This window comes from Mus caroli, unplaced genomic scaffold (genome assembly GCF_978045245.1).
Source record: "Mus caroli unplaced genomic scaffold, Mus_caroli_1 scaffold_7, whole genome shotgun sequence".
Lineage (NCBI taxonomy): Eukaryota > Metazoa > Chordata > Mammalia > Rodentia > Muridae > Mus > Mus caroli.
In genome coordinates, this window is record NW_028227262.1 from 131,956,762 (window position 1) to 131,981,019 (window position 24,258).

Consider the following 24,258-nt stretch of genomic DNA (forward strand, 5'->3'; position numbering starts at 1 on the left):
AACATGGAGAAGGGCAGTGGGGAAGGGGAATGAATGACAACAACGTATAGCCTCACAGATATATAAAGAACTCCTTGGTAAAACCCATTATTTGTATGCTGTGGTGGTCTGAAGCATGCCTCCCACAGGATCGTGTACTTGGATACTTGATCCCCATTGGGTGGCACACTTTGGGGATTATACAACCTTTAGGAGGTGAGACCTTCTGGGAGGAAGTATATCTCTGTGGGACAGGCTTTGAGAACTTATAACCTCACTCTGCTTCTTGTGTGATAACTCGGCATACCTGCTTGTAATGCCCTGTCATAGACTGTGAGCGTTTAAATCATAAGCCAAAAGAAACTCTTATTCCTTTGGTCATAGTGTTTATCACAGCAACAGAAAGTAACAAATCTATCTGTTAACCTAAAAATAAAGAAAGGGGGGGGGGGAGGAAAAGTATATTTTCAAGGCAAAGGCAATGGATCTAGACTATTATGTGCACTTGCTAAGCCTACAGTTCCATCTATTATGATTATGCAAACTGTCTTAACTGCTTCCTCCCAGGTAAAAAGCTGTTAGAAAGCATTAAAACAAAAGTCTTAGTCATGAATATACTAACAATGGAAAACTGCATGTTAAAAAAAATAATCAAACTTTTATTGTATAAGCTTAATACTTGAAGTAGTTAATTCTTGTATGACACAGGCATCATACCGAGCTGTCAAAACTAAAATACTACTACCAAGTTTATATATGTGTGTGTGTGATACAAATTAGTGTTTAAGCTTCAAAATGTTTAGCTGTTTCTAAAGAAAAGATATACGCCTCAGAATTTGTCAGTTTTATTTTTAGTGTAAAAGCAAACATGATTTATATTTCTTATTCTATGGATGGAATTATTCTATTGCACTATGTGACCAAAAGACAGCAAGAGCCTTCTCTTATATCCAAACTGAATGGTAGAACTAAAACAGTACCACTTGTGAAATTTCCTAAGAACTTTACTTTGTATTTATAAGTAACAAAAATGTGTGTTACAATCTTGCTAAGATACTGTGGTACTCACAGACATTCAAGCAAAACACCCATACAAATAAAATAAAAAAGAAAAAGTTTACTATATCAGTGAGCTAGCTCAGCAGGTAAAGCCCCTTGCTGCCCAACAGTGACTGTTATAGGAGTAACCAAGCTCTTCAATTCTATTTCAGGTCAACTCCACAGGAGAGTGTTCATGACTAGCACTGTAAATCCAGCCAAAACCCCATGGCTAGGAGGGTATGAAGTCCTAGTGGGAACTTACACTCCTGTATAGCTAAAGTGGCACAACTCCCAAACTGCATTTTAAATATATGTTCATACTCGCAGCCAGCCAAACACTACTCTCAGCCTTAATCAAAGAAGTCTCACTTTGCAGTGAATGGAAACAAATGTAGAGACTCCTGCCTGCACAAGATACTGAGAATAAAGGATGGCTGTGCAAGTGGGGAGTTAACAGTCCAAGAGCTGGAAGATAGGGAGAAGGGCTTAAAATGTTGTCTTCTAAATACAACACAGTCCTGGCAATTAAGAACTCAAGCAGCTTCAGATGAAGAAGCGGCCGGTGGGTCCCTACCACCCACTACTGAACTGCTGGAAACTAACAGATCCTGGAAGAGGGAAGGCATACTACTCAACTGTGTACTCCTGGTGAGCCTACCAGGCTATAATACAAAGTTCTAAACCCAAGGTTATATATAGAGATGGCTCTCGTTAAACTCTGTGGGGCATGAGACAAAACAGAGAAGCCATGAATATGGGAAATGATATCTGTACAGAGGAAGAGGGGTTGGCAGCAACAGGAGGGAAATAAAAACAAGTTGGGGTGGGGATAACAAGAACACAATATATACACATGTGAAAATGCACACAACTCAATTTACTGATATAAGCAACAACAACAACAACTGCTAAGTTTCCAAGCACCACTCTAAAATCCTCCATAATCTATCTCCGATTTAGCTGGGAATACAAAGAAAACCAGAGGACGATTCTGCCTGTGCACCTCCATATCTGGATACTTCTGAATGGTGCCTGGCAAACAGAAAATTTCACAGGCAGCCAATAAGAGCAGTTTCTAACTCTAGAGGAAGCTGGGGGACCCACTATGAACCATGAGTTTGTGAAATCTGGATTAAAAAATTATCTCTTCAGTGTTTCTCATGTAAACTTTTCTTCTAGCATGTAATATGGAGTAAACTAAAACTATTTTCTTCCACTTTTCTCAATTAACATTTTTTGGTAGTATACTTAAGAGTGATGTTATCTGAGTTAAGTAGTTTAAGTATGTTGAGTGGATCTTTAAGCACATGACAGTGAACACACCTTTGATATTTGATGACTAATAAAACACAAACACAAGTTACCAATGTCCCATACTTGACACTTAGTAGTTACTTTGTGCTGAAAAAAAAAATCTAGAAGTACTAATGAACTCTCATTTGATTATATGGCCAGATATCGTGGTGTGTATATGAAATGCCTCCATAAGCACATGGACTAGGACCTGGTTGTTCTCTGAGGGGCTATGGAGAAGTGACTGGAGCCTCTTCCTACAGATCAATCAGTGGATTAATCCCCTGATGAATACAGGGTTTAATGGCATTACTGGGAAGTGGGGTGGGGGTCTAGCTGGAAGACCTCTTAGAAGCGAGTACATGAGGGCTGTATTTTGACCTGGTCCCTTCTGCATTTCCTTATCTGTGCTTCCTATCTACAATGAGGGGAACGAGAGCCTCAGCCACTTTACAGAGCTTTCTAGCCACTTCATCACACATGCTGGGGGGGGGGGGACTACTTGGTGCTACAGCTGTCAAAGGGTCACCTATACTCCTGTAAGCAACACCAACTATAAAAACCAATAATAAACTAACAGATAGACCAACCTACATTTGAGTGCAATTCATTTGTTAGTCTGTTATCTGTGTCTGATCTGGATTGAATAGAGTTTATGCTCTTTCCAAGAAAAGTCATGAAACAATATGTGTTAGTATAGTATAGTAGTATTATTTTTTAAATATTTATTTACATTGTGCGAGTGTGTGTCTGTGTGTGGTATGTACACATATACCATAAAGCATACGTGGGGTCAAAGGAAAACTTTCTGTAAGTTCACTGTGGATTCTGGAAATCCGAGCACTGGCTAAGAGTGGGCAACAAGTGCCTCGATCTGCTGAGCCATCTCACCAGCCCTAGGACCAGAAATCTTGAAGACACTGTATTACAGACATCTTCCCACGTCATGATAGTTTGTTTGTGTCCTACAGTGTTACAAGGATTGTTTACATCCATGTTCTTCTGTCATTTGCTGTGACTATTTCAGTGACTCTGTTCAAACAAGTGACAGAACACAGAACAGTTAGAATACCATTCCACTTCATGGTATCCACGTGCAGTTAACTTTTTTATCAAAATCAACACAAACTGTAGAGAAGCATTTTTTAAAACTTCCATAAACGTAAGTTTAATTAATTTATTAAATTTATTTTCGGTACTGACAATTGAACTCAAGGCCTTATTATGACAAGCAAGTATTCTGTTAAAAAGTTCCCAGTCTATACACTTCAATTTTTAAAAAGTGAAGCTTGTGATATTTTTCAACCATTAGATCAAATAATGTATTTCAGATAATTATTTTGTAATTCTGCTATTATTGGACCTGTGATTTTTACACTGAAATGCAAAGTTCTATTCTTTATGAAAAATGGCTCACAAATGTCCTGAAATATTCCATAAAAATTTCTCACTATGTGAAGTTTAAAAAAATTCTATTTATATCATAGCTGATAAGAAATTCCTGCTTGAATAGAAGTTGGCTCAACAGAATTCATCCATAAAATTAAATTAGGAATGAGTATCTTCCAAAGAACTTACTAGTTAAGCCTACTTTTTGTTAAGGTGCCATTAACTGTTTCATTATGGTGAAATCTAGCAGCTCATAAATATTTGTATAAATACAAGATTTCTTAAGTCAGTTATGATTATAGGAGGGGAAATATTTTAGTTGCTTATATAAAAATTATATTTAATATTTGAACTGCAAACACCTGTACCTCAAAAAAAAAAAAAAAAAAAGCAGGAATTACAATAGACCCAAATCTAAAAACCAATGGCAAAATTTAGGAATGAAAAATTAGACAGCAAGACTTCCATAGAAAAATCTGACATTATATGCTTTTACTCTTTATGACACAGGGTTTCTCTCAATTCTGTGAATTATAGGTTATTTATTTATTCACCCACTGAACCATTTTACTAATCGCATGCAGTGTACTAACAGGTGTTATAGATGACATTTCTGTACTTAGGGATTATAATAGAACAGGGAAGAAAAGTAGACCAGAAAGTACTAACAAAACTGTACTTAACACTAATGATGTTTTATTAAGTTCAAGAGAGATTAAATGAACCAAATAATCTGAACTAAATCTCAAGAGTAACATTTCTATTTAAAAAAAAAAAAAAAAGATTTATTTTTATGTTCACTAGTGTGTTGCCTGCATGTCAATGCATGTCAATGCATGTCAAAGCATGTCAGTGTGTTGGACCCCTGGAACCGGAGTGACAGAAAGCTGCAAGTTGCCATGTGAGTGCTGGGAACTGCACACAGGTCCTCTGGCACAGCCATGTACTACTCATATTTATAACTATATCCTCAAAGTCCAGCAGAAACTAAGCCACAAGATAAACTTACTCAAGATGTTAGAGAAGGACCAGAGCGTGACTAAACAGCATATATGAGAAGTGTCACAATTATTCAAGGAGGAAAGCAATACAAAGGCACTATAGTTCAGGATGGCTCCAAGCTCCCTTAGTGTGGGGTTTAGAGAGATGTATCGGCACACTGAGCTTTTGGCACTAGTATTTTTTGAGAATATAGAAAAGCAGAGTTGGAATATAAGCAGCTAGAGGGGCCAATCTAGCAACTACACAAAAAAAATTGCCCATAGCAAACATAGCAGAAAGGAAAAAACAGCTCTGATACAATTTCGAGGTCTCTTAACTTTAAGTTTTATTTCTTTCTTAAACGCTGTTACTGACCTAACTGTACTGTTTGAATAGTGAAATTCTGTTACAAACTGATCATCCTGTCAACCTAGACACTATGAACTAAACACTGACTTATTTTTTACAAACAGGAAATAAATTATTTGTGTAAGACATTTTTGATCATGATCATAAAGGCGACAAAATTTTGATCTAAGGTACAGGTCAAGGAGAAAAAAATTAAGAAAACAAACTCTTGAAATAAAAGAGTAAGTGAGTACAACAATGAGAAAAGAGACGTATAGAGACGGAGAGGGCAGGAGACGTAGCTTACTTGGAAGACTTGACAAGCACACACAAAGTTCAGGCTTCATCCCTAGCATTAAACTCAGCAAGATAGAGTGTATGCTTGAAGCCCCAGCACTAAGGTAGAAATTGGAAGATCAAAAGTCCAAGGTCATCCTCAGACCCACAAACAGTTCCAGGCTCCCAAGAGCACAGAAGTGTGTTCACTGGGGGAGACGGGAGGTCCAAAGAGGAAAAGTGACTATCAACAATTACTGTCCTCCTTCAGGAGCTTTTCAGAACTGGTCTCTTTGAACTCTACACTCTTTGAACTCTACAAGACAAGTTCCTACAGTTTCGAGTTCACTAAAATGCTTTACTGTACACTTCAAATGACCTAAGAAAGAATAAGAAAGAAAAACAGAACTCTTTTGGCTTGGAGTTTCTATATGTAAAATGTGCAGGGTCACAGGGCAAGTTAATGCCTCTAAGGGACTTCATTCATTGTTTCTTCAGCTAACTTTACTTCCTCATTAACACTGTGGCCAAAAGAAATTAAGCCATAAAAATCACAGTACATTCAGTCTAGGGTCCTAGATACCTTCCCCCTTTTGTTTGTTTGTTTTTGAGACAGGGTCTCTCTGTCTCAAAAGAACTCAGAAGACCAAGCTAAACTGAACTGGTTCCCCCTGAGCAGCCTCCAGGGTACTGGGGATGACAGGTATGCACCAACACCCAGCTAATCTCTTTTTGTTGTTACTTTCTCTGTAAGGTGGCCCCAGAACTAGAGATCCTCCAGCCCCAGTTTCCTCAGTACTTAGATTACAAGTCTGCTCTGCCACACCCAGCTATGATTAATTTCTAAAATGCCTCATTCCACAGGGCCAGTAAGAAACCATAGAGCAGTAGCACACAGTGCTCACATTACATAAAAATAAACCAGTTAAACATGATGAAAACACAAGGCTACCGGTTAGCCTCTTCACTAAGTATAAAAAACAAACTTAGAGCCTGATACTATAAAGAACCATTGCTTTCTTTTTAAAAATAAGCAAATTGAAAACCAATATATAACCCCAGCATAGTCCTATAATCAACTTCAAGGGAACATAATGGCATTAAGTATACAAGCAAACCTTGAATTCTGATAAACTTAGGTTTAAATGTCACCTCTGCCATTTCCCTCCTATATAAGGCCTTTAAAACCTTAATTTACTTACAGGTAAAGGATACTAAAACTATCTACCTCAAACTTAAGTTAAAAAAGAAAATGGAACATTTTTCTTACATGATAAATACATATAAACTACACTATTATACATCGTAGTACCTCCCCTTCTTTAGACCTGCAAAACTGAAATGTAAAAAGTATTTAAAACTTAGTCCTGAAAAATCACAAGCAAGGAAATAAAATAGAGAAGCATGATTCAAGAACTGGTCTTAAAATATCACAATTCAATCCATTTCTGACCCATATGGAGCACCTTCCTAAAACAGTACAAGTCTACTGGGTAATAAAAGTGACAAAATATCATTTTCCATTTACTGGTAATTTAAATTTCACTAAAAAGTTTAACCACTGATTTCTTAAATTAGAAAATACTGTTATAAAATCTGTATGTGAAATTACTACAGAATATTCCTACCTATGTCACAAAAAGATGCTAAATCTAAGCTTAAAATTCTCATTAATTTGTTTCCAACGTTATGCCAGCAAGTGAACTCATACACTACTCTGTAAAACTCAGCGCACTGGGTGTCAAGGAATTTTCTCATTTTATTTTGAAATTTCCGGGCCTTTCCAACAACATGGCAAATTCACACTAATTCCTACCCTAACAATTCTCTCCTCACTATCTTCCAAGCCAATTGAGCTCCTAATAGTTATATGAAAGTACACAAAACATGAAAAAAAAATCGCTTCAAGAACTTTGAATCTGAAACGCTATTTTTCTTGTAATGCGCTGGTATATTTTCAATAAACAGCTTAAAACTATTCAATGCTACAAATGTAAATACTGTACAGCAACTTTTAGCGACTTAGGATCTAATTCTGTGAATTAAGGTAAGGTATGCTTGTCCCCATTTTGTTAGGTTATCACCATTTCATCCAAGGGCACAAACGATAAAACCAGAACACTTCCAAAACCATAAAAGAGGCTGAGTTCTGAACAACCAAAGAGAAAGGAAAGAGAACACTAATTCTGGTGCAGTATAAAAGTAGAGGGTCCCAACTGAAAATATCCTTAGTGTTTCTCTAACACCCTACTAGAACTGAGTTCTGTTTCCCACATGGGTGTACTTCATTTGGAACTTAAAAAACAAGCTAAGATCAGACATTTCCAAAGTGCACCATACTCATATGTCAGTTAAGTCTACGTTTGAAAAAACGTCCCGGTCTTTTCCAGAAAATACTCAAAACGTATGGCGTTCCCCCTCACACTACTTGCCCCTTGGTACGTGGTCTCCTCAGTCGCCAAAGAAAATGGGCAAGAGCCTTAGTTCAATGATCAGATTTCGTATCACAAATGTGAGAACTTGAGTCGTGCATTTGGTCCTAATGCTGTCACAGCATTTAACACACAGTAAAAGGAGTTGCACCCGCTCGCCCTCTTCAGAGTTGGTCCTATCAGGAAGATGGGATGTCACCAAATCTGCCCCAAGAGGGGGAAGCAGCCAAGTTGGGCAGAAAATAACTATGGGAGGGAGGGGTGTCTTTGTGAACAATACTGCCTTCCGGGGAACATGGGAGCAGCAATTAAAAAAAAAAAAAAAGGTAATGACAATATTAATAAAAGAAATAGATGGCGGGGGGGAGAGGGGGGAGAGAAGGGGCGGGATGTGGAGACGGCGACCTCCGGAGGGAAGGAAACACCCTGGGGAACCAGGAAGCACTTCGCGTTGGGGAGGAGAAACTGCAGGAAAAAGTGAGGGTCGGCTATGCCGTCTTCCCCGCCCGCTCGCTCGCCCGCCCGCCTCACGGCGAAAGCCCCAGGCCAGGCGGCGCCGCTCCGCCGTCGGCCGCTCCCGAGCCCGGACCCCCAGGGCCGGGTCCCGCCGCCCCCACTCCCGCCCGCGGCCGCCGGGCTCCGCTTCCTATTTTCGGAGCACACACCCTACAAGGAGCGGAGGGGCCCGGCCTCGGGGAGCCCGGGCAGCACCCCGCTCGGGAAGCGCAGGCGTGCGGCCCACCACCGGAGCCCGCCCGGGGTCAGATTCCAGCCCTCGCGCCTCGGCACTCGGCTCTCCAGCCCTCCCGCCCGCCCGGCTCCTCACCGCCGCGGCGCCTACCTTCTCCTCATCGGACAACTGCTCCTCCAGATCCGCCATCTTCCTTCTGGCGACAGACCGTGGCGCTGGTGGCAGCAGCGGCCACCTGACTTCCCCCTTTCCGAGCGGTCTTCCGCGCCGCGCGCCCCCGCCAAGGGAGGGGCCCCGCCGCCCAGGCCGCCGCGCACGCGCCCCGGAGCTCCGCCTCCCCGGAGCCGAGCCACTGCGCACACGCCTGGGAGCTCCGCCTCCTCAGCCTAGGCCGCCGCGCACGCGCCCCCGGAGCTCCGCCTCCCTCCCCCTGAGCGCCGCTTGTGCGCGTGCGCAGCGCCTCCAAAGTGGGATTGCTATGGTTATCTTCTGTCATCCTGCTCTGTCTGGTGCCTTCTCTAGTCAACGATGACCATATGGACCCGGTTGGCGATGAGTACATTCTGAGCCCATGACTTTGTTCCCACCAAGTCCTGAACGCTGCCAGCTAAAATGTGAAAAGCTGTACCAATTTAAAACATTTTTAAGTATTAGAAAAAAATACCGTTTTAATTGAAATAGGCACATACAATCCAGTCCATAATTGAAAGATTACTTTTGATATATTCATTTATTCATCCGAAAAGCATTTGTTGGTCTTTTATGATAGGAAGACTCATATGCTAGTTCTTAGGAATAAGAAATGGAGATTTAAAAACCCAAACAAACAAGAATCCCAGAGAAAATGCTCTTACGTTCACCTCTATTTAATTAGACATTGCCTTAGGGAAGGCATTGTACTCCTGGAAAGTAAAAAAAAAAAAAAAAAGTTAAGTTAGCCTTGGATCTGTACCCTCATGAACTGGCTGTCCAAACTACTTATAGGTCATCCAGTAGAAATTTCAATTTCAAACAACCAATTTTTAAGGTAAATGTCCATGAAGGATTTGAAACATTCTAAAACCATTTTTTATTATTTCCAAATTTTACTGGATGTCTCCTACAATTATTTGCTAAATCTGGCAACTCTACTACTGAAGCTTCAAGTTAAAAAAAAAAGGGGGGGGGAAGGTTGAAGTCAAAGCTGACACAGGAAGCAGCTGGAAATGTTGATAAAATTGAGTTGCTAGTTCAGTAGGCCTGAGCAAACCAGAGAATCTATATTTCTTATAAGGTCCCAGGAACGAGGAGTGCTGCTACTCATCTGAAAACCATGCTTTGTATACCAAGGACTAAGAGTTTAGCTAGTAGTTAAGACTTTAACAATTAGAAAGTGAGAAGCTATTGAGGGCATTTGGACAGTGTCTCGACATGAACCGAACATGCTCAGCGGTGTCAATCTGACAGCTGTGTGTAAATGACTGGTAAGAGGACCCTAAAGAGCTCAAATAGCTATCTGGGTCCAAGAACACTATCATTAAGTGACTTACTAAAGTGTTCCTTTGCAGAGAGCAGGAAGAGGAAGCTGACATGTGCGGGAACTGAAAGTGTCCAGTTGAAGACAAACCCGTGGAGACAGCATGCAAGTTAACAAAGTACAGTGTCTGACCAAACCCCCCAATATCAGTTCCCTCTTTTATAGTTCCCAAATCCTTGCTTTATTTATCGCTCCCTGCCATTGTAAGTGCTTAAGTATTACCTCCAAACCAAAGCTCAGAAATTTATCCAATGCTACATAGCTCAAATATGACTGAATCCTGGGCATTTTGTTCAACATCCCACATTCTTTCCACTGTCAGAACTTTCTCGCTTTCTCCACAGAATAAAACTTAATGGAAGTGCCTTCTCTGGCATGCCAGCAATCCAGTTCACAGCACCTGCTTCATCAACAGTATCTGGGATTCAGGGTTTCCCCACCAAGGTTGCTCCCATTTACTTAGCATTTTATGTCTCATGCAGTGGGTTATTGGTAAATGTTGCATAGCTAACTTACTGGCAACACTACCCTTTAGGAGCCTCATTGAAAATCTTGTAATGTTTTGCAATAATCTGAGTCAGAGCATGTTTCTAGTCATGGGTTTGGTGATATTTGCATATGGTTCCCATAGCAATTTAAAGAGAAGTAAATTATGTATAATGTCAAATAGTCCCTATAGTAATCTCTAAACACTACCTTCTTGATACAGCTAAAGGGACTTGCAGAATTTAAGTGACATGTATTTGGAAGAAACTTCAGTAAGTATAAATAAGAAGTGATTGTTACATGGCTGCACGAAGAAACATGCCAGTATCCTTGCCTCTGGTGCGTCATAATTAAGAGATAAGCAAAAGTTTCCCTACACAGTTCTATCAACATGAGAATTTCTATCTCCTTTCTCTTTTTTTTAAAAATAACTTTTATTTATTCCTTGAGCATATTAGATAATATATTTTGACTTTATTCATTCCCTTCCCCCAACTCCTCTCACATCCTCCCATGAATTTTCCCATGATTTTCCTATTTAGTTTCCAAACTCACCTGTCTTCTACTTTTTAGTGGTTTAATCATGGCTTTTCAAAACCTCCCTAGACTTGTCTTTTTAAGATTGCTTTTGTAAAAGATGTTTTTAATGTGTGTTGGTGTTTTGCCTACACGTATGTCTGTGTGAGGATGCCAGGTGCCCTGGAACTGGGGTTACAGACAGTATTGAGTGACCATGTGGGTGTTACAAACTGAACCTGGGTCCTCTGGAAGAGCAGCCAGTGTTCTTAACCACTGAGCCATCTCTCCAGAACTGCTTTTTCTCCCCTCTTCAATTTCTTGTAGCTATGCTCAAACTCTGTATATTTTAATTATCATGAAGACTGGTGAGATGGCTCAGTAGGTAAAAGTGTTTGCCACCAAGCCTGGTGATCTGAATTTGATCACACATCACCAGAACCCACACAGTAGATTGAGTGATCCAGCTTCTCTACGTTGCCTTCCAACACACACACACACACACACACACACACACACACACACACACACACACACACTGTGGCATGCACCTCCCACCCAACAAACAAATGTAAAACTTATTGTGAACAGTGGTTACTTAATTTCGTAGACACGAAATTCTGGGTTCCATTGTTGTGTAGCAGTTTTCGTGGAGATTAAAATCCTTTGCTCCAAGTGTAGTTTAGTTAACTAGTGAGTTGAATGAGGTTTACAGGAGTATGGTTGAAAGGTCACTCACAGGAGTACGGCAGCTGCACTGAGGGGGGAAGCCACACCGGCATGCCACTCATGAGAGTGGCAGTCTAAGAGCTGTCGGTGTGATCTGTAGACAGCCTTTCTCCACCTGTATATAGCTGCCTATATAACGTGTAGAGTGCAAGAACAAGCTCTGTGAGTCTGGTTTACTTCTTGAGCCTTGTAAATTTCATTACTTCCTGACTCTTCCTATGACTCCTGGGAAGGAGTGTTTGGATTCTGAAGCTATAGCTACATAACAGAAACCCTCATTGAATCTTGAATTTTTTTTTTCTCCTAGACTCCTGTGTAAAGTTTTCTTTTGACACTTTGTCATATATAACCTCATGCAAAGACATTCATATTTTATGCCTTCCAACAAAACTTCTCTTCAAGTACTTTTATGTGCCACACACTAGATATGCCAAAAGCTAATAAAGACATAAGCCATGACCTAGAGGAGCAGAATTGTACTGTGATGATAATAAGTGACATCATTAAGACCTATATTAGTACCTGGTATTAATAATAATAACTTCTTAACATCTAAGTTCTGATTTTTTTCCAGCTTCTCCCAGCCTTGGGAGATTTACTCTGACTGTTTCTATTTCTTTTCATTTGTGATTGGGTATATCACTGATACTCCCATTACAAGGCTGTCCTGTGGACTTAGTGAGATCATAGGCAGTGTGCTTAGCATCTGGACCAGGTACTAATATAGGTCTTAATGATGTCACATATTATCATCATAGTACAATTCTGCTCCTCTAGGTCATGGCCTATGTCTTTATTAGCTTTTGGCATATCTAGTGTGTGGCACATTAAAAGCACTTGAAGAGAAGTTTTGTTGGAAGGCATATCCAGTGATTCATTTCACATACCTGAATGGGAATTTTAAAATTGTGCTAGTAGACAAATGGTGACTTCCAGAACATGACAGCAAACAATTTTCCTAGAGAGTCCCAAGTTACTCAGCTGCCACTTAGCTAACTCTATAATTGATTTTTTTTTTTTTACTCTATATTTCCCCTGCCACTGTAAATTTAAGTCTTCAGTGATGTTATATGTTCCAAATGAAGCACAGAGGGGAAGCCCTAATGGGAGGGATCCTTTAGGGAGAATCAAGAAAGTATTAAAATTTATATTATCACTTATTACTTGAATTACTGATACACAATATTTCAGGCATACAAAAAAAAAAAAAAACCAAAAAAAAAAAAAAAAAAAAAAACATAGTTCTCTCTTTTCGTATCCCTTTCCCTCTTTTCTTCCCAGAAATCACCACTAACCTGAGTTCCATGCTTATCACTCCTACATATTCTTATTTATTTCCATTCTGTTTGATTCTCTGATATCCATATTAATGGAGTATTTTAAAACACATTTATACAATGCATTATTATCATTTTGATACAGTTTTATAAATATCATGGGTAGAGAACATTAGACCAATCACTGATAAAACATAAAACAAACAAGATAAAACCAAAACAACATTAAAACCACCCATCTTTACCTCCATGGCAATGTAACTTTTGAGGCATGAGTGAAATCTTGGCTGGATTTTTTTTTTTTAAATCTGGAGAGATGAAGCAACATGATACATATGAACATGGATTCCAAATGAAAAGATAGGTAAGATTTCTTTAAGGGTGTATTGGTAAAGCATCACTAATGACAATAATTTTTTTCTTGGGTGTCTGTGCTGGGGGCATGGAGAGAAGTGGAAGGTATATGAATGTGCTCTGCTGGGTAAGCGCATATGGAAGCCAAGAGCTGAAGGGATATCTCCAGTTGCTTCTCTGCCTTAGTTTAGTTGGGAACTCTCACTGAACCTGGAGCTGACCAAGAAACTGCACAGATCTACTGTCTCCACAATCTAGCACTAGGATTGTTGTCATGATGCCATGCACAGTTTTTGTTTGTTTGTTTGGTTGGGTTTTTTTTTTGTTTGTTTGTTTTGTTTTAACATGATTTGGGAATTCAAATTCAGATCTTCATGTTTGTACAGCAACCACTTAACCCTCTGAGCTGTCTCTCCAGCCTGGGATAGGAAACTTTAAAAACTTTTGCTTGGACTCATTAGTCTCAACATAGCAAAACCCCACAAAATTGTCCTTTGTCTCTCCACAAAGCCACGCCCATCGTCAAGAGGACCAGTCCAAGGAATTGCAGTAGCATCTGCCAAAATTCCTTCCTCTTTATTATTTGGGAGTACCACAGTGACTCAAGTGAACTGAAAATGTTTCCATGGCTGGCGTTCTCTTTACAAGTGACCTTAATCACCAAGGCAGCTGCTCACTCATGGGGAGGCTCCCACTGTAGATCTGATACTTTCCTAAAATGCAGGGCCATGTGCTCCGGGTCACTTCATCTGTTGCTTGTAACACGTTTTGTTCCATGTGGGTGGGTACTGAGTTATTCACACATATTGTTGTGGGCTAGAGGGAGGAATATCAAGTCTCATCATCTTTCCTGTTGTGAGTTGCTTTGGATGACAACAGCTACGAAGGACACTCTGGATACTCTCAGCAGATAACCTCAGGACACTTTTTATGACTGCCATACTTCAGGGCTTTCTTCCTTTACCTCACAGTATCTGTGATGTTTGGAAAGATTGAACTTGTACTAGTGGATTGCTAAGCACAGACCTGGGAGTTTGGCTCCATGGATCTTCTGGGTTAGTTCTTCACCAAGAGTTGTCAGAACACACACACACACACACACACACACACGCACACGCACACGCACACGCACATACTCTCTCTCTCTCCCTCTCTCTCTAAGTGAAACAAAACCAGTTATCTTGTTTCAGAACAGTACAACTCAGAGAGAGAATTTACACTACTGTAATACTGGGTAAAAGAAGATTTAAACTTGCAAATTCAACTGTTTAAATGTATTTCTTAGTCTGATACATTACAGAGCTAATGACTGAAATGTAAACTTAAGGCGGGTCATAGTGCAAATATATAATATCCATGTTTATTAATTTTACTCATGTAATTCTTTTTTATTTTGAGCTTACAAAGTAATAGGTTTCCTTATGGTATTTTCATATCTTCTTACTTTGGGCTGATTCTCACACTTTTTTTATTTTTGATTATTTTTTTATTTTTGATTCTCACAAAATATAAAGATATGTTCATGTGATGATTGCCATGATATTTTGTTCCAATGACTTTTAAGTGAGCTGACTTATTTTAGGAAATGGTTGATTTATTGAGTCAGCATGCAAGGTAATGGGTTTTCCTATGGCATTTCATACATGTACGTCACTTTATTCCTATTTATCTCTCTCCCATTGTCTTACCCTATCCATCCTTTAAAAATATTCCTGCCTTTTAAGAAATGTGGTATTCTTTGACAACTTCATCAATGTATATATGTGAACTGTCACCACCTAATTAACCTTTCTTATCCCCCCTGACTCCCACCAAACCTCCTCTTCTCAACAAGTGAACTCCTATTTGCATTGTGTTGTTTGTTGTTGTTTTGTGACCACTGACTTTAACAATGGTTACCTGCATAAGTATCAGTGAGGGTTGCTCATGGGGTCATGGTTAACTCCTCTGTTTGCTTGTGAGCCTTAGCCTTTAAAGGCTGAGCCACCTCTCCCACGCCTACCCAGAATATGAACAACTTAACAACTGATCTACAGTTGGGAGGACAGAAGCAGGGTGGACTCGCATTGTCCCAGTAACCATTAATCGCCAGTAACTCCACAGGGTGGGTGGAACCTTAAGAGCCTCTCCCAGTTCCATGATAGAGTTGTTGATGGTTCCAAGCTGGTGAATGTTTTGTGCGCATCACAACAGGGTTAGCTTTCACTTGCCTGTCATTTGCATATTTTCTTTGGGAGTATGTTTTTTTAATACCATTGGTCCACTTTTCATCTGGCTTGCATTCTTATTGGTTCAGTTTGAGGTCTAGTTTTCAAACTTTAGTTCTAGCAATTCTTTGTTTCCTTGTGTGATTCTATGACTATAGTTCATAGATGGTGATTCTCCTGATTAAGCCAGCCATTGCAAGGCATGCTTTAATCAAGTTTCTCCTGTCTCTGCCTATCCCTTCCTTGGCACTGGAGAAAACTCTTAGGTTTTACTTTCACTTCTCTCATACAAATGATAATGAGAGTGAAAGAAAGTGGAGGGAGGGGCAGGGAGCTTGGGGGGAGGGGAACACTTGCTTAGTCATGTAATTTAAGGCATGTATCAAGGTATCCCAATATCTTATGTATACAAAATAAATGCTAAATGTATTTGTGTTAATTGTAGTGAAAAAGAAATCGGAAAGATATGAAGTGCGTGGGATTGGCCACAATAAATGTCTTTAATCAAGGCAACGGCCCCACAGAATTGAATTATTTTGCAGTTGTGTGTATAATGGGAGCTGTTCTGGAAAGCAAAACAGTGGTTAACCTAGAATAGCTCAGGAGAATTCACTGTAGCTCAGATTTGTATGCTAAGCAAGCAGCAAGCTCTAGCAGATCTGAGAGGGGAACAAAACACTGATGTTCAAGTCTCAGAGGCAGGCTGCATTTCATAAAAATGATCCCCATTTGCCTGAGCTTATTTTCCCATGTAAAGTCCTAGTGTCAGCTAAACAGGGAGTTTTGGGGAAACAGGGATTCTGTGTCTTTAGAAACTACATGCATATTTTTATTGCAAATTCAGAACTGTCCTCACCATTATCAGGAGCCTACTGGGAGATGGAAAAGGCCTTCCGCTGGGTTGGAGAAGAGTAGCAAGGGAGGGAAGTGAGCAGAAAGAGGGAAGCATTGTGTTTCCCTCCCCGCTCAGGAGCCCACACAAAAGGGAAACTGGAGTTCCCAGGCTGAGCAAGCAAAATTACAGGCAAGACTTAGGGTTCCAGAAAGGCCTTGCACCAGTTTAAACAGAATTTTGAGCATCCAGGTATCTTTAACCCTAGTTCATGCAAATCCTAGGGACCTGCAAATTCATCCCCAAGTAGGTAGAGGGGTGTTGAGACTTATATCCAAGAGGCAGAATGAAGATGGTAAGATGTTCAGAACATAATAACTAAAATGAGAGTTTGCTTGAGCATCTGAGAGAGATTATTTATAGCCTCAGTCATATTTTGGCTTCGTTTTTAAAGAGTTTTCTCTGGAGATGGATGTAGCTCAGTGGAAGGCGTGTGCTTGGCATGCATAACGTCCTGAGTTCAACTTCAGAAGTAAATAAGGAACGAGAGGGAAGACACAGCTTTGGGATTCTAGGGAAACAAAGCCCTTCTGGAGACCAGTACTACTAGTTGAGTAGTAGAGTTGAGGCCTGACAAATAATTGAACCAGCCAATTGGTTGACGGGGCCAGGGGCATGAAGATGTAAAGAAATGTAAAGGAAAGAAATAGTCAGGTTCTGACTTATAACTGAACAACATCAAATTTGCTTTGCGACTTCCCCTCATAGCTTCCTGTGTAAATGAAAAGGTGAAGAGTTGTAGAACAGTGGTCCTGCAGGGCATAAGTGGGTCACATGTACAGGGTCAGCATTCAGGAAGCTGATACAAAGGAGTTAAGTTTGAGGCTGGCCTGGACTACATAGGAAGTACCAGGGCTTGAAAGTAAGGTCCTGTCTTAAAACAACAACAGAGTGTTATATTTTGGAGAACTGAGTACAGGTCAGTTTACATACACAAACATACAATAATGTCATATGTGACTGCTGCAGCAACCTCCAGTACTCTTTTCTTATGTCCCATTTTGCTTGACTTTGTGAATGGAAGTTACTGGAAAGAACCCCATCTTTCATAGAACCTCCTATTTAATTTCAGTGATTGTGGAGAAGTTATAATGTTACAAATCCAGAGCCTAAATTCAGTATATCTCCAGCTATGAATAAACCCTTTAATAGCCATTTCTTGCTTGTCTCTGTGTCTGACTAATCTTTGTGACCATTAGGTAAATCCTTCAAAATATGCAATTAGAACATTAGCTTCCATCAATTAAAGGGCTAAGACTGTAGTTATACAACACCAGAGGCCTATAGCTGAGACCCCCCCTAATTTTGGGGACCTGCCCACCTAATGTTTCCACCAATGTATATTTTTGTTGTTGTTTTGAAAGAGTTTTTATCTATAAGGATTAATACAAGCCTCTTTTTTATAAAAATACATAAAGATATTATATGTATGGATATATAATGCAGTAGTAAAAATGTTGATTTTTTTTTAGTCAATTGTGTATTACATATATTTTTATACAATTAAAAATTATAGGTACAAGATTTGATTGTGCATTTTTCTAAAGACAATATTTACAAAACAAAAAATTGCCTTTGTGTTTGCAAGTGAACAAATGATCAACATCCTTACACATCGGTGAAGTGCAAGCCGAGACCACAAGCTAGGCTCCACAGCTTGTGGGCTGTCCATCACAGCAAGTGGACACATGGTCGACATCTTCAGACATCAGTGAAATGCAAGGCAAAATCCCAAGGTGCCCTCCACAGCCTGTGAGGTGTCCATCACAGAAAGGACAGAAACACCAAACAACAGAGACACTGAGGTTTTTAGACTGCTTGTGGGGACGTCAAAACAGTGCAGGCCCTTTAAAGGATCTGGCAGGTCTTTCCTGCTTAAATCAAGATTCAACAATCTATTCTAATACTTCTACCAAAAAATTATGAAACTTACACAGAAATATTTATCATGAATATTCATAAAAGAATTATTAATAGTAGTCAGAACTTGAAAAAATACAAATGGTCTTCAAGTGATAAATGAATTGACAAATATGGTATATCCAATTAACAAAACAAAGGATTAAATGGCTATATAAACACCCTAAGCACTGCAAACCAAACAGCCAATGGGAAACTAATTTTAAAAAATAAAATAAAATTCAGTGTTTTTAAGTATATTTTTAATATTTAAAATTTTAAATGTATATGTTTTTAATATAAAACTTTATTTTGTTCTTCGAATCCTGATTTTCATGAACATTACTTTTTTCTTTTTTTTTTAAATTCACTATATTAGTTTTATTTCTAAAAATATGCTACAAATGCAGATAACGAACTTGGACACATTTTTATCACAAGTGTGAAAGAGGCATGGAGAACTCATCACCAAGAATAGAAAGAATGATTTTCTTTTCTTTCTTTTTTGAAAAGCTTATGTTTCTTTAGAGATGATGAACATCAGTGTCCTCAATATTGGAAGAGAGAACTAAGTTTAAATAATTTGTGAGAGACTACATGATATGCTCAGTTGCACCTCATATAGTAGTAGTGGGAGACTTCAACACCCGACTCTCATCAATGGACAGATCATGGAAACACAAACCAAACAGAGACACAGTGAAACTAATGGAAGTTATGGACCAAATGGATTTAATGTATATCTATAGAACATGTCAACAAAATAATATACCTTCTTCTCAGCACCTCATAGTACCTTCTCAAAATTGACCATATAATCGGTCACAAAACAGGCCTTAACAGATACAAGTAGATTGAAATAATCCCATGCATCCTATCAGATCACCATGGACTAAGGCCGGTCTTCAATAACAACCAAAACAACAGAAAGCCCACATATACATGGAAACTGAACAACACTACTCAATATAACTTGGTCAAGGAAGAAATAAAGAAAGAAATTAAAGACTTTTTTAGAATTCAATGAAAATGAAGCCACAACATACTCAAATTTATGGGACACTGAAAACAGTGCTAAGAGGAAAACTCATAGCTCTGAGTGCCTCCAAAAAGAAACTGGAGAGAGCACACACTAGCAGCTTGACAGCACACCTAAAAGCTCTAGAACAAAACGAAGCAAATTCACCCAAGAGGAGTAGACGGCAGGAAATAATCAAACTCAGGGCTGAGAAGGAACAGTAAGGAGTGCTTTGAAACCCTTAACAGGGATACGGAAGAAAAGTCTCCTATCAGGACTTTTAATGTAAGGTCTGACTGTTTTCTTGTTTGCCGCTGTTTGTTGCATTCTTTTCTTGAGATAGGATCTCACTGTATAGTCTAGGTGGACTTCAAACTCCTATCCTTCTCCCTCAACAACCCGAGTGCTGAAATTACAAACTTGTGTCATCAATACCCAGCCACAGTGGAATCTTGAGGTTTCCTTTGTCATTTTCTTTTTGTTAATTGATCTTACCTATGCTGACGTCACTCTTTTTAAGATCTTAATTTTTATTTATTTATTTACTTACTTATTTATGTGGTGCTGAAGATCAAACCCAAAACCTAGTATATGCTAGGCAAATGCTCGACCACAGAGTTACAACCATGTTTCCTGAATGTACTCTTTATTTCTCAAGGGAATAAACTGTGCCTATTTTATGTTTGGCAGAGTTGGTACCACAGTAATGAATGTGCATCAACTGTCAGGGAGCAATGTCAAAATGAATGAGAATCCAAAGATAAGGTTCTAATTCTGGCTCTCCACCAATGTATTTTTCAAGTCTATTGGTCTGTGTCTTAGTTAGGGTTTTACATTTCCACATTGCTGTTCATCACTGAAAGAAGTCAGGACTGGAACTCAAGCAGGTCAGGGAGCAGAAGCTGATGCAGAGGCCATGGAGGGATGTTCCTTACTGGCTTGCTTCCCCTGGCTTGCTCAGCCTGCTCTCTTATAGAACCAAGACTACCAGCCCAGAGATGGTCCCACCCACAAGGGGCTTTTCCCCTTGATCACTAATTGAGAAAATGCCTTACAGTTGGATCTTATGGAGGCATTTCCTCAACTGAAGCTCCTTCCTATGTAATAACTCCAGCTGTGTCAAGTTGACACAAAACTAGCCAGTACAGACTTGTTCAAACACAGGAGTCTATGGGGGGACATACCTACACATAGCATAATAAAAAATGTATTTAGTCCAACTTCCAAGACCCCCATAGTCTGTATTAGTCTCAGCAATGTTAAAAGTCCAAAGTTCAATGTCTCTTCTGAGATTCATCCAATCACTTAACTGTAATCCCCCAAAGCAAGAGAGAAAACCAGCTAAGCAAACTCTGCATCTCCATGTGTGATGCCAAAGCAGTCTGGTCTTCAGATCTCCAACTCCTTTTTCATCTCTGTTGAGTACAACAAATTTATTTCTCCTGGGCCAGTGCCATTCCCTGTTAGCAGATTTCTTCAGCAGACAGCCCGCAGCTCTGGTATCTTAAACATCTTGGGGTCTCCAAGGCAACTTCAATGTTACAGCTTCTTGTTTCAATGTCTGGGATCCACACATGGTCTTCTGTGTTCCTCTAAAGGGTTGGGGGTCACGTCTCCAGCTCTGCCCTCTGTAGTACTTTAAGCTCAGGTCTGATTCCCTCTACTACCACTGCTGTTCTTAGTGATCATCCCATGGTACTGGCATCTCCAGTACACTGGGGTCTTCTGCTGCAACTAGGCTTCACCAATAACCTCTCATAGGCTCTCTTCAAAGTGCGAAGCTTCAAATCCTTTGCATGACCCCTTCAGTCCTGGGTTGTCAACTGCAACTGAGGCTGCACCTTCACCAATGACTTTCCATGGCCTCTCACAGTTCCAAGCCTTAGCTGCTCTTCCTGACACCTTCATGCCTTCAAAACCAGTACCACTTGGGTGACTCTTACACATTACCAAGTACAGCTGGAGCATGAGGTACAACCTTGGCTATCTCTGGAACACAGCTTCTTTGTGCTCTCAGAAAACACTTCTCAGAAGATTTCACCTCAGTGATGCTGGTCTCTTCTTAATCACCACTAATTTCTTAGCTCCAGTTAACCAGCATCAATTGTCCCTTGTAGTCTCTTTTTCTTCTTGACTATAAAACACATGACTGAAGCTGCCAAAGTTCTTCTGTGTACTTTAGCTGAAACATGCCCCCTTGTTCTGTTATATCAGCAGCAGCTTTCTGTTTTCTAACTTCTGCACACTGTCTAGCTTGGCTGTCCTGGAATTTGCTCTGTAAATTGACCTTGAACTCAGAGATCTTAGCCTCCTGGGATTAAAGGCATGTACCTAAATTTAGTTGAGTGTGATCTTGCCCCAAGGTCATCACTTCCTTAATATCTTTGAACACAGGATTCAGCTCCATTTCACTTCCTGGTGCCCCTTTAATACGTGAACCATATATTTTATATTTTTCTTTTCTAAGCTTGCTATGCTTATTCAAAACATTCTTTATGAGACTTAACCAGAAAACAAAGTCTATGATGGGCGATTCTGAGACTTCCTTTATCAATGCAATTGATCTGAGTCTCTTCACCTTAGCTTCAGGCACACTATTCAGATAAGGGCAAAAAGTAGCAAGTTCTTCACAAAAATACTACAAAAACAGTCTCTAGGCCACATACTGAAGTTCTTCTCCACTGAAAACTTTTGGGCCAGGTTTGCAAAGTTCAAATCACTCACAGCAACAAAGCCTTCCATATTTCTATGAGGATGGCTCATTAATCTCCACTTAGCACATTCCATGGCTTTCCAAATACTAAGTTCCCAAATCCACATTCTTCCAAACAACAGCATTTTCAGGCCTATCACAGCAATACCCGGATCCCGGTACCTTTTTCTGTCTTAGTTGGGGTTTTACTGCTGTAAACAGACACCATGACCAAGGCAACTCTTATAAGGACAACATTTAATTGGGGTTGGCCTACAGGTTCAGAGGTTCAGTCCAGTAACATCAAGGTGGGAGCTTGGCAGCCTCCAGGCAGATGTGGATCTGGAGGAGTTGAGAGCTTAACCTCTTCATTTGGAGGCTGCTAGAAAAATACTGACTTCCAGGAAACTAGGACAAGGGTATTTAAAGTCCATGCCCCCAGTGACATACCTCCTCTAACAAGGCTACATATCCTAATAGTGCCGCTCCCTGAGCAAAACATATCCAAACCACCACAGTCTTGGTTTTATTCCTAGAACATTTCTTAGAACTATTACCATATGGGAATATAGTACTTGGGACCCCCTGAATCTGTATTTCCAGTCTCTGGTCATTCTATGTGACTCCAGAACAAATTCACTTTTACCTTCTTTGAGGTGGAAGTTGTATTTTTATTTTTGCATCAACACAGTTTCTTCCTTCCTCCAAATACGTTTTCCCACTTAGTTTTCCATAATAAGGAACAGTAGCTGATTGAGGCCCATGATTTCTAGATGACTCGGGATCCTATGGTGCTTGGTGGGGAGCAGGCACCTGAAGTCTGAAGATCTCCACATGATCCCAAAACCTCAAATGATCCAGCAAATCATTGGCAGCAGAAGATAATATCACTATCCTAGGAATAAAGGAGTCATTGATCAAATAAGACAGATATGATTTCAGAATCTCTTCTTGCAGTTCACTAAGTAACCCTGGGACATGAAAGATGCTTATGTGTACTGAAGTGAATAAATTTTCTCTAACAGCAAAACTATCTTCTTTTCTTAGTCTTCAGTGCTTAACAGAATCATTTGAGAGAGGAAAATGCTTTTCTTATATTTCCCTAAAAGGATTGTTTTCTAAAAATGGTAGCATGAGAAGCATTAACCTAGAAAATTAGATATATCCATTTATGTAGGGTTAAAGTATACTCACATTGATTTATAAAGATTCTATTAAGTGTAATGGCTAAGCGACATGCATCTTCACTAAAAACGTTCTAGAGGAGGCCTCCAGTCTTCCTTGCAGGTAAAGGTGGGTCAGCCCCATAGCTGATCCTGAGCCCCGCCTTCACCCTAGCTGTTCCCCTCTATCTCAGATTTCTGTGGTGTCTCTTAAAGTTATAGCACTAGGATGAGTATGACTACATTTCTAGCTGGTTCTACACACTTCTATGTGGATGGCCTAGGCTTCGTTTCTGAAAACACAATTTCTTTTTCCTTGCAGATGCTCAGTGTATGGGTTTTTTGTTTGTTCTTGTTTTGTGGTTTTCTTGACTTTCCCATGGAGTTGATGACTGCTACAGTCCTGATATGTATGTGTGTGTGTGTGTGTGTGTGTGTGTGTGTGTGTGTGTGTTTTAAATCAGAGATTCAAACTCTGTCTTACTATAGAGCTCAGGCTAGCCTGAGCTCACATTGTAGCCCTGTCTGTGTCCTGGATGTTGGAGATGAGGTGACACTGGCATCAATGACACAGACTCTGGGAGCAGGCAAGAATGCCACAGCAAGCTTATCTGACTACTGCTACAAGCTCCTTTAATACTCTGTAACCGTGTCCCATTGGTTCCAGGAAAGCATCTCTTCTAAACAGCAGTTCCCAATTGGCTGGCATCGTCTGTGTCAGCAATCCTTGGTCTCTCAGGCAGTCTTCAATTAGGTACTCCTGAAGGAGATAACTTTTCAGCAGTTCCTCTTACAGATGATCTCTGGTCTTCAATGGAATTTCTTCATGGAGTCGTCGTCGTGGTCGTTGTCGTTGTCGCCCCCCCCCCCCCCCGTCTTATTTTCCTTTTTTTCAGGTTGTTAAGAATATATTGTTTTGTTAGGCAGTGGTGGCACATTCCTTTAATTCCAGCATTCAGGAGGAAGTTCAGGTGGATGTATGAGATCAAGGGCAGCCTGGTCAACAGAAGGAGTTCCAGGATAGCCAGAGCTACAAAAAGAAACCATGCCTTGATTCCCCTTGACCCTCAAAAAAAAAA

General features: G+C 40.0%; 1 protein-coding gene across 1 annotated transcript in view; it reads right to left on the reverse strand.

Annotated features, from left to right (window-relative positions):
- Positions 1 to 8,746, reverse strand: part of Capza2 (capping actin protein of muscle Z-line subunit alpha 2) — a 29,107-nt gene extending 20,361 nt beyond the window's left edge. The window contains exon 1 of the mRNA XM_021164471.3: positions 8,581 to 8,746. Within this exon, the coding sequence (XP_021020130.1) occupies positions 8,581 to 8,619 (39 nt within the window). The 5' untranslated portion in view covers positions 8,620 to 8,746. The remainder of the gene's footprint in view (positions 1 to 8,580) is intronic.
- Positions 8,747 to 24,258: the final 15,512 nt, after the last annotated feature.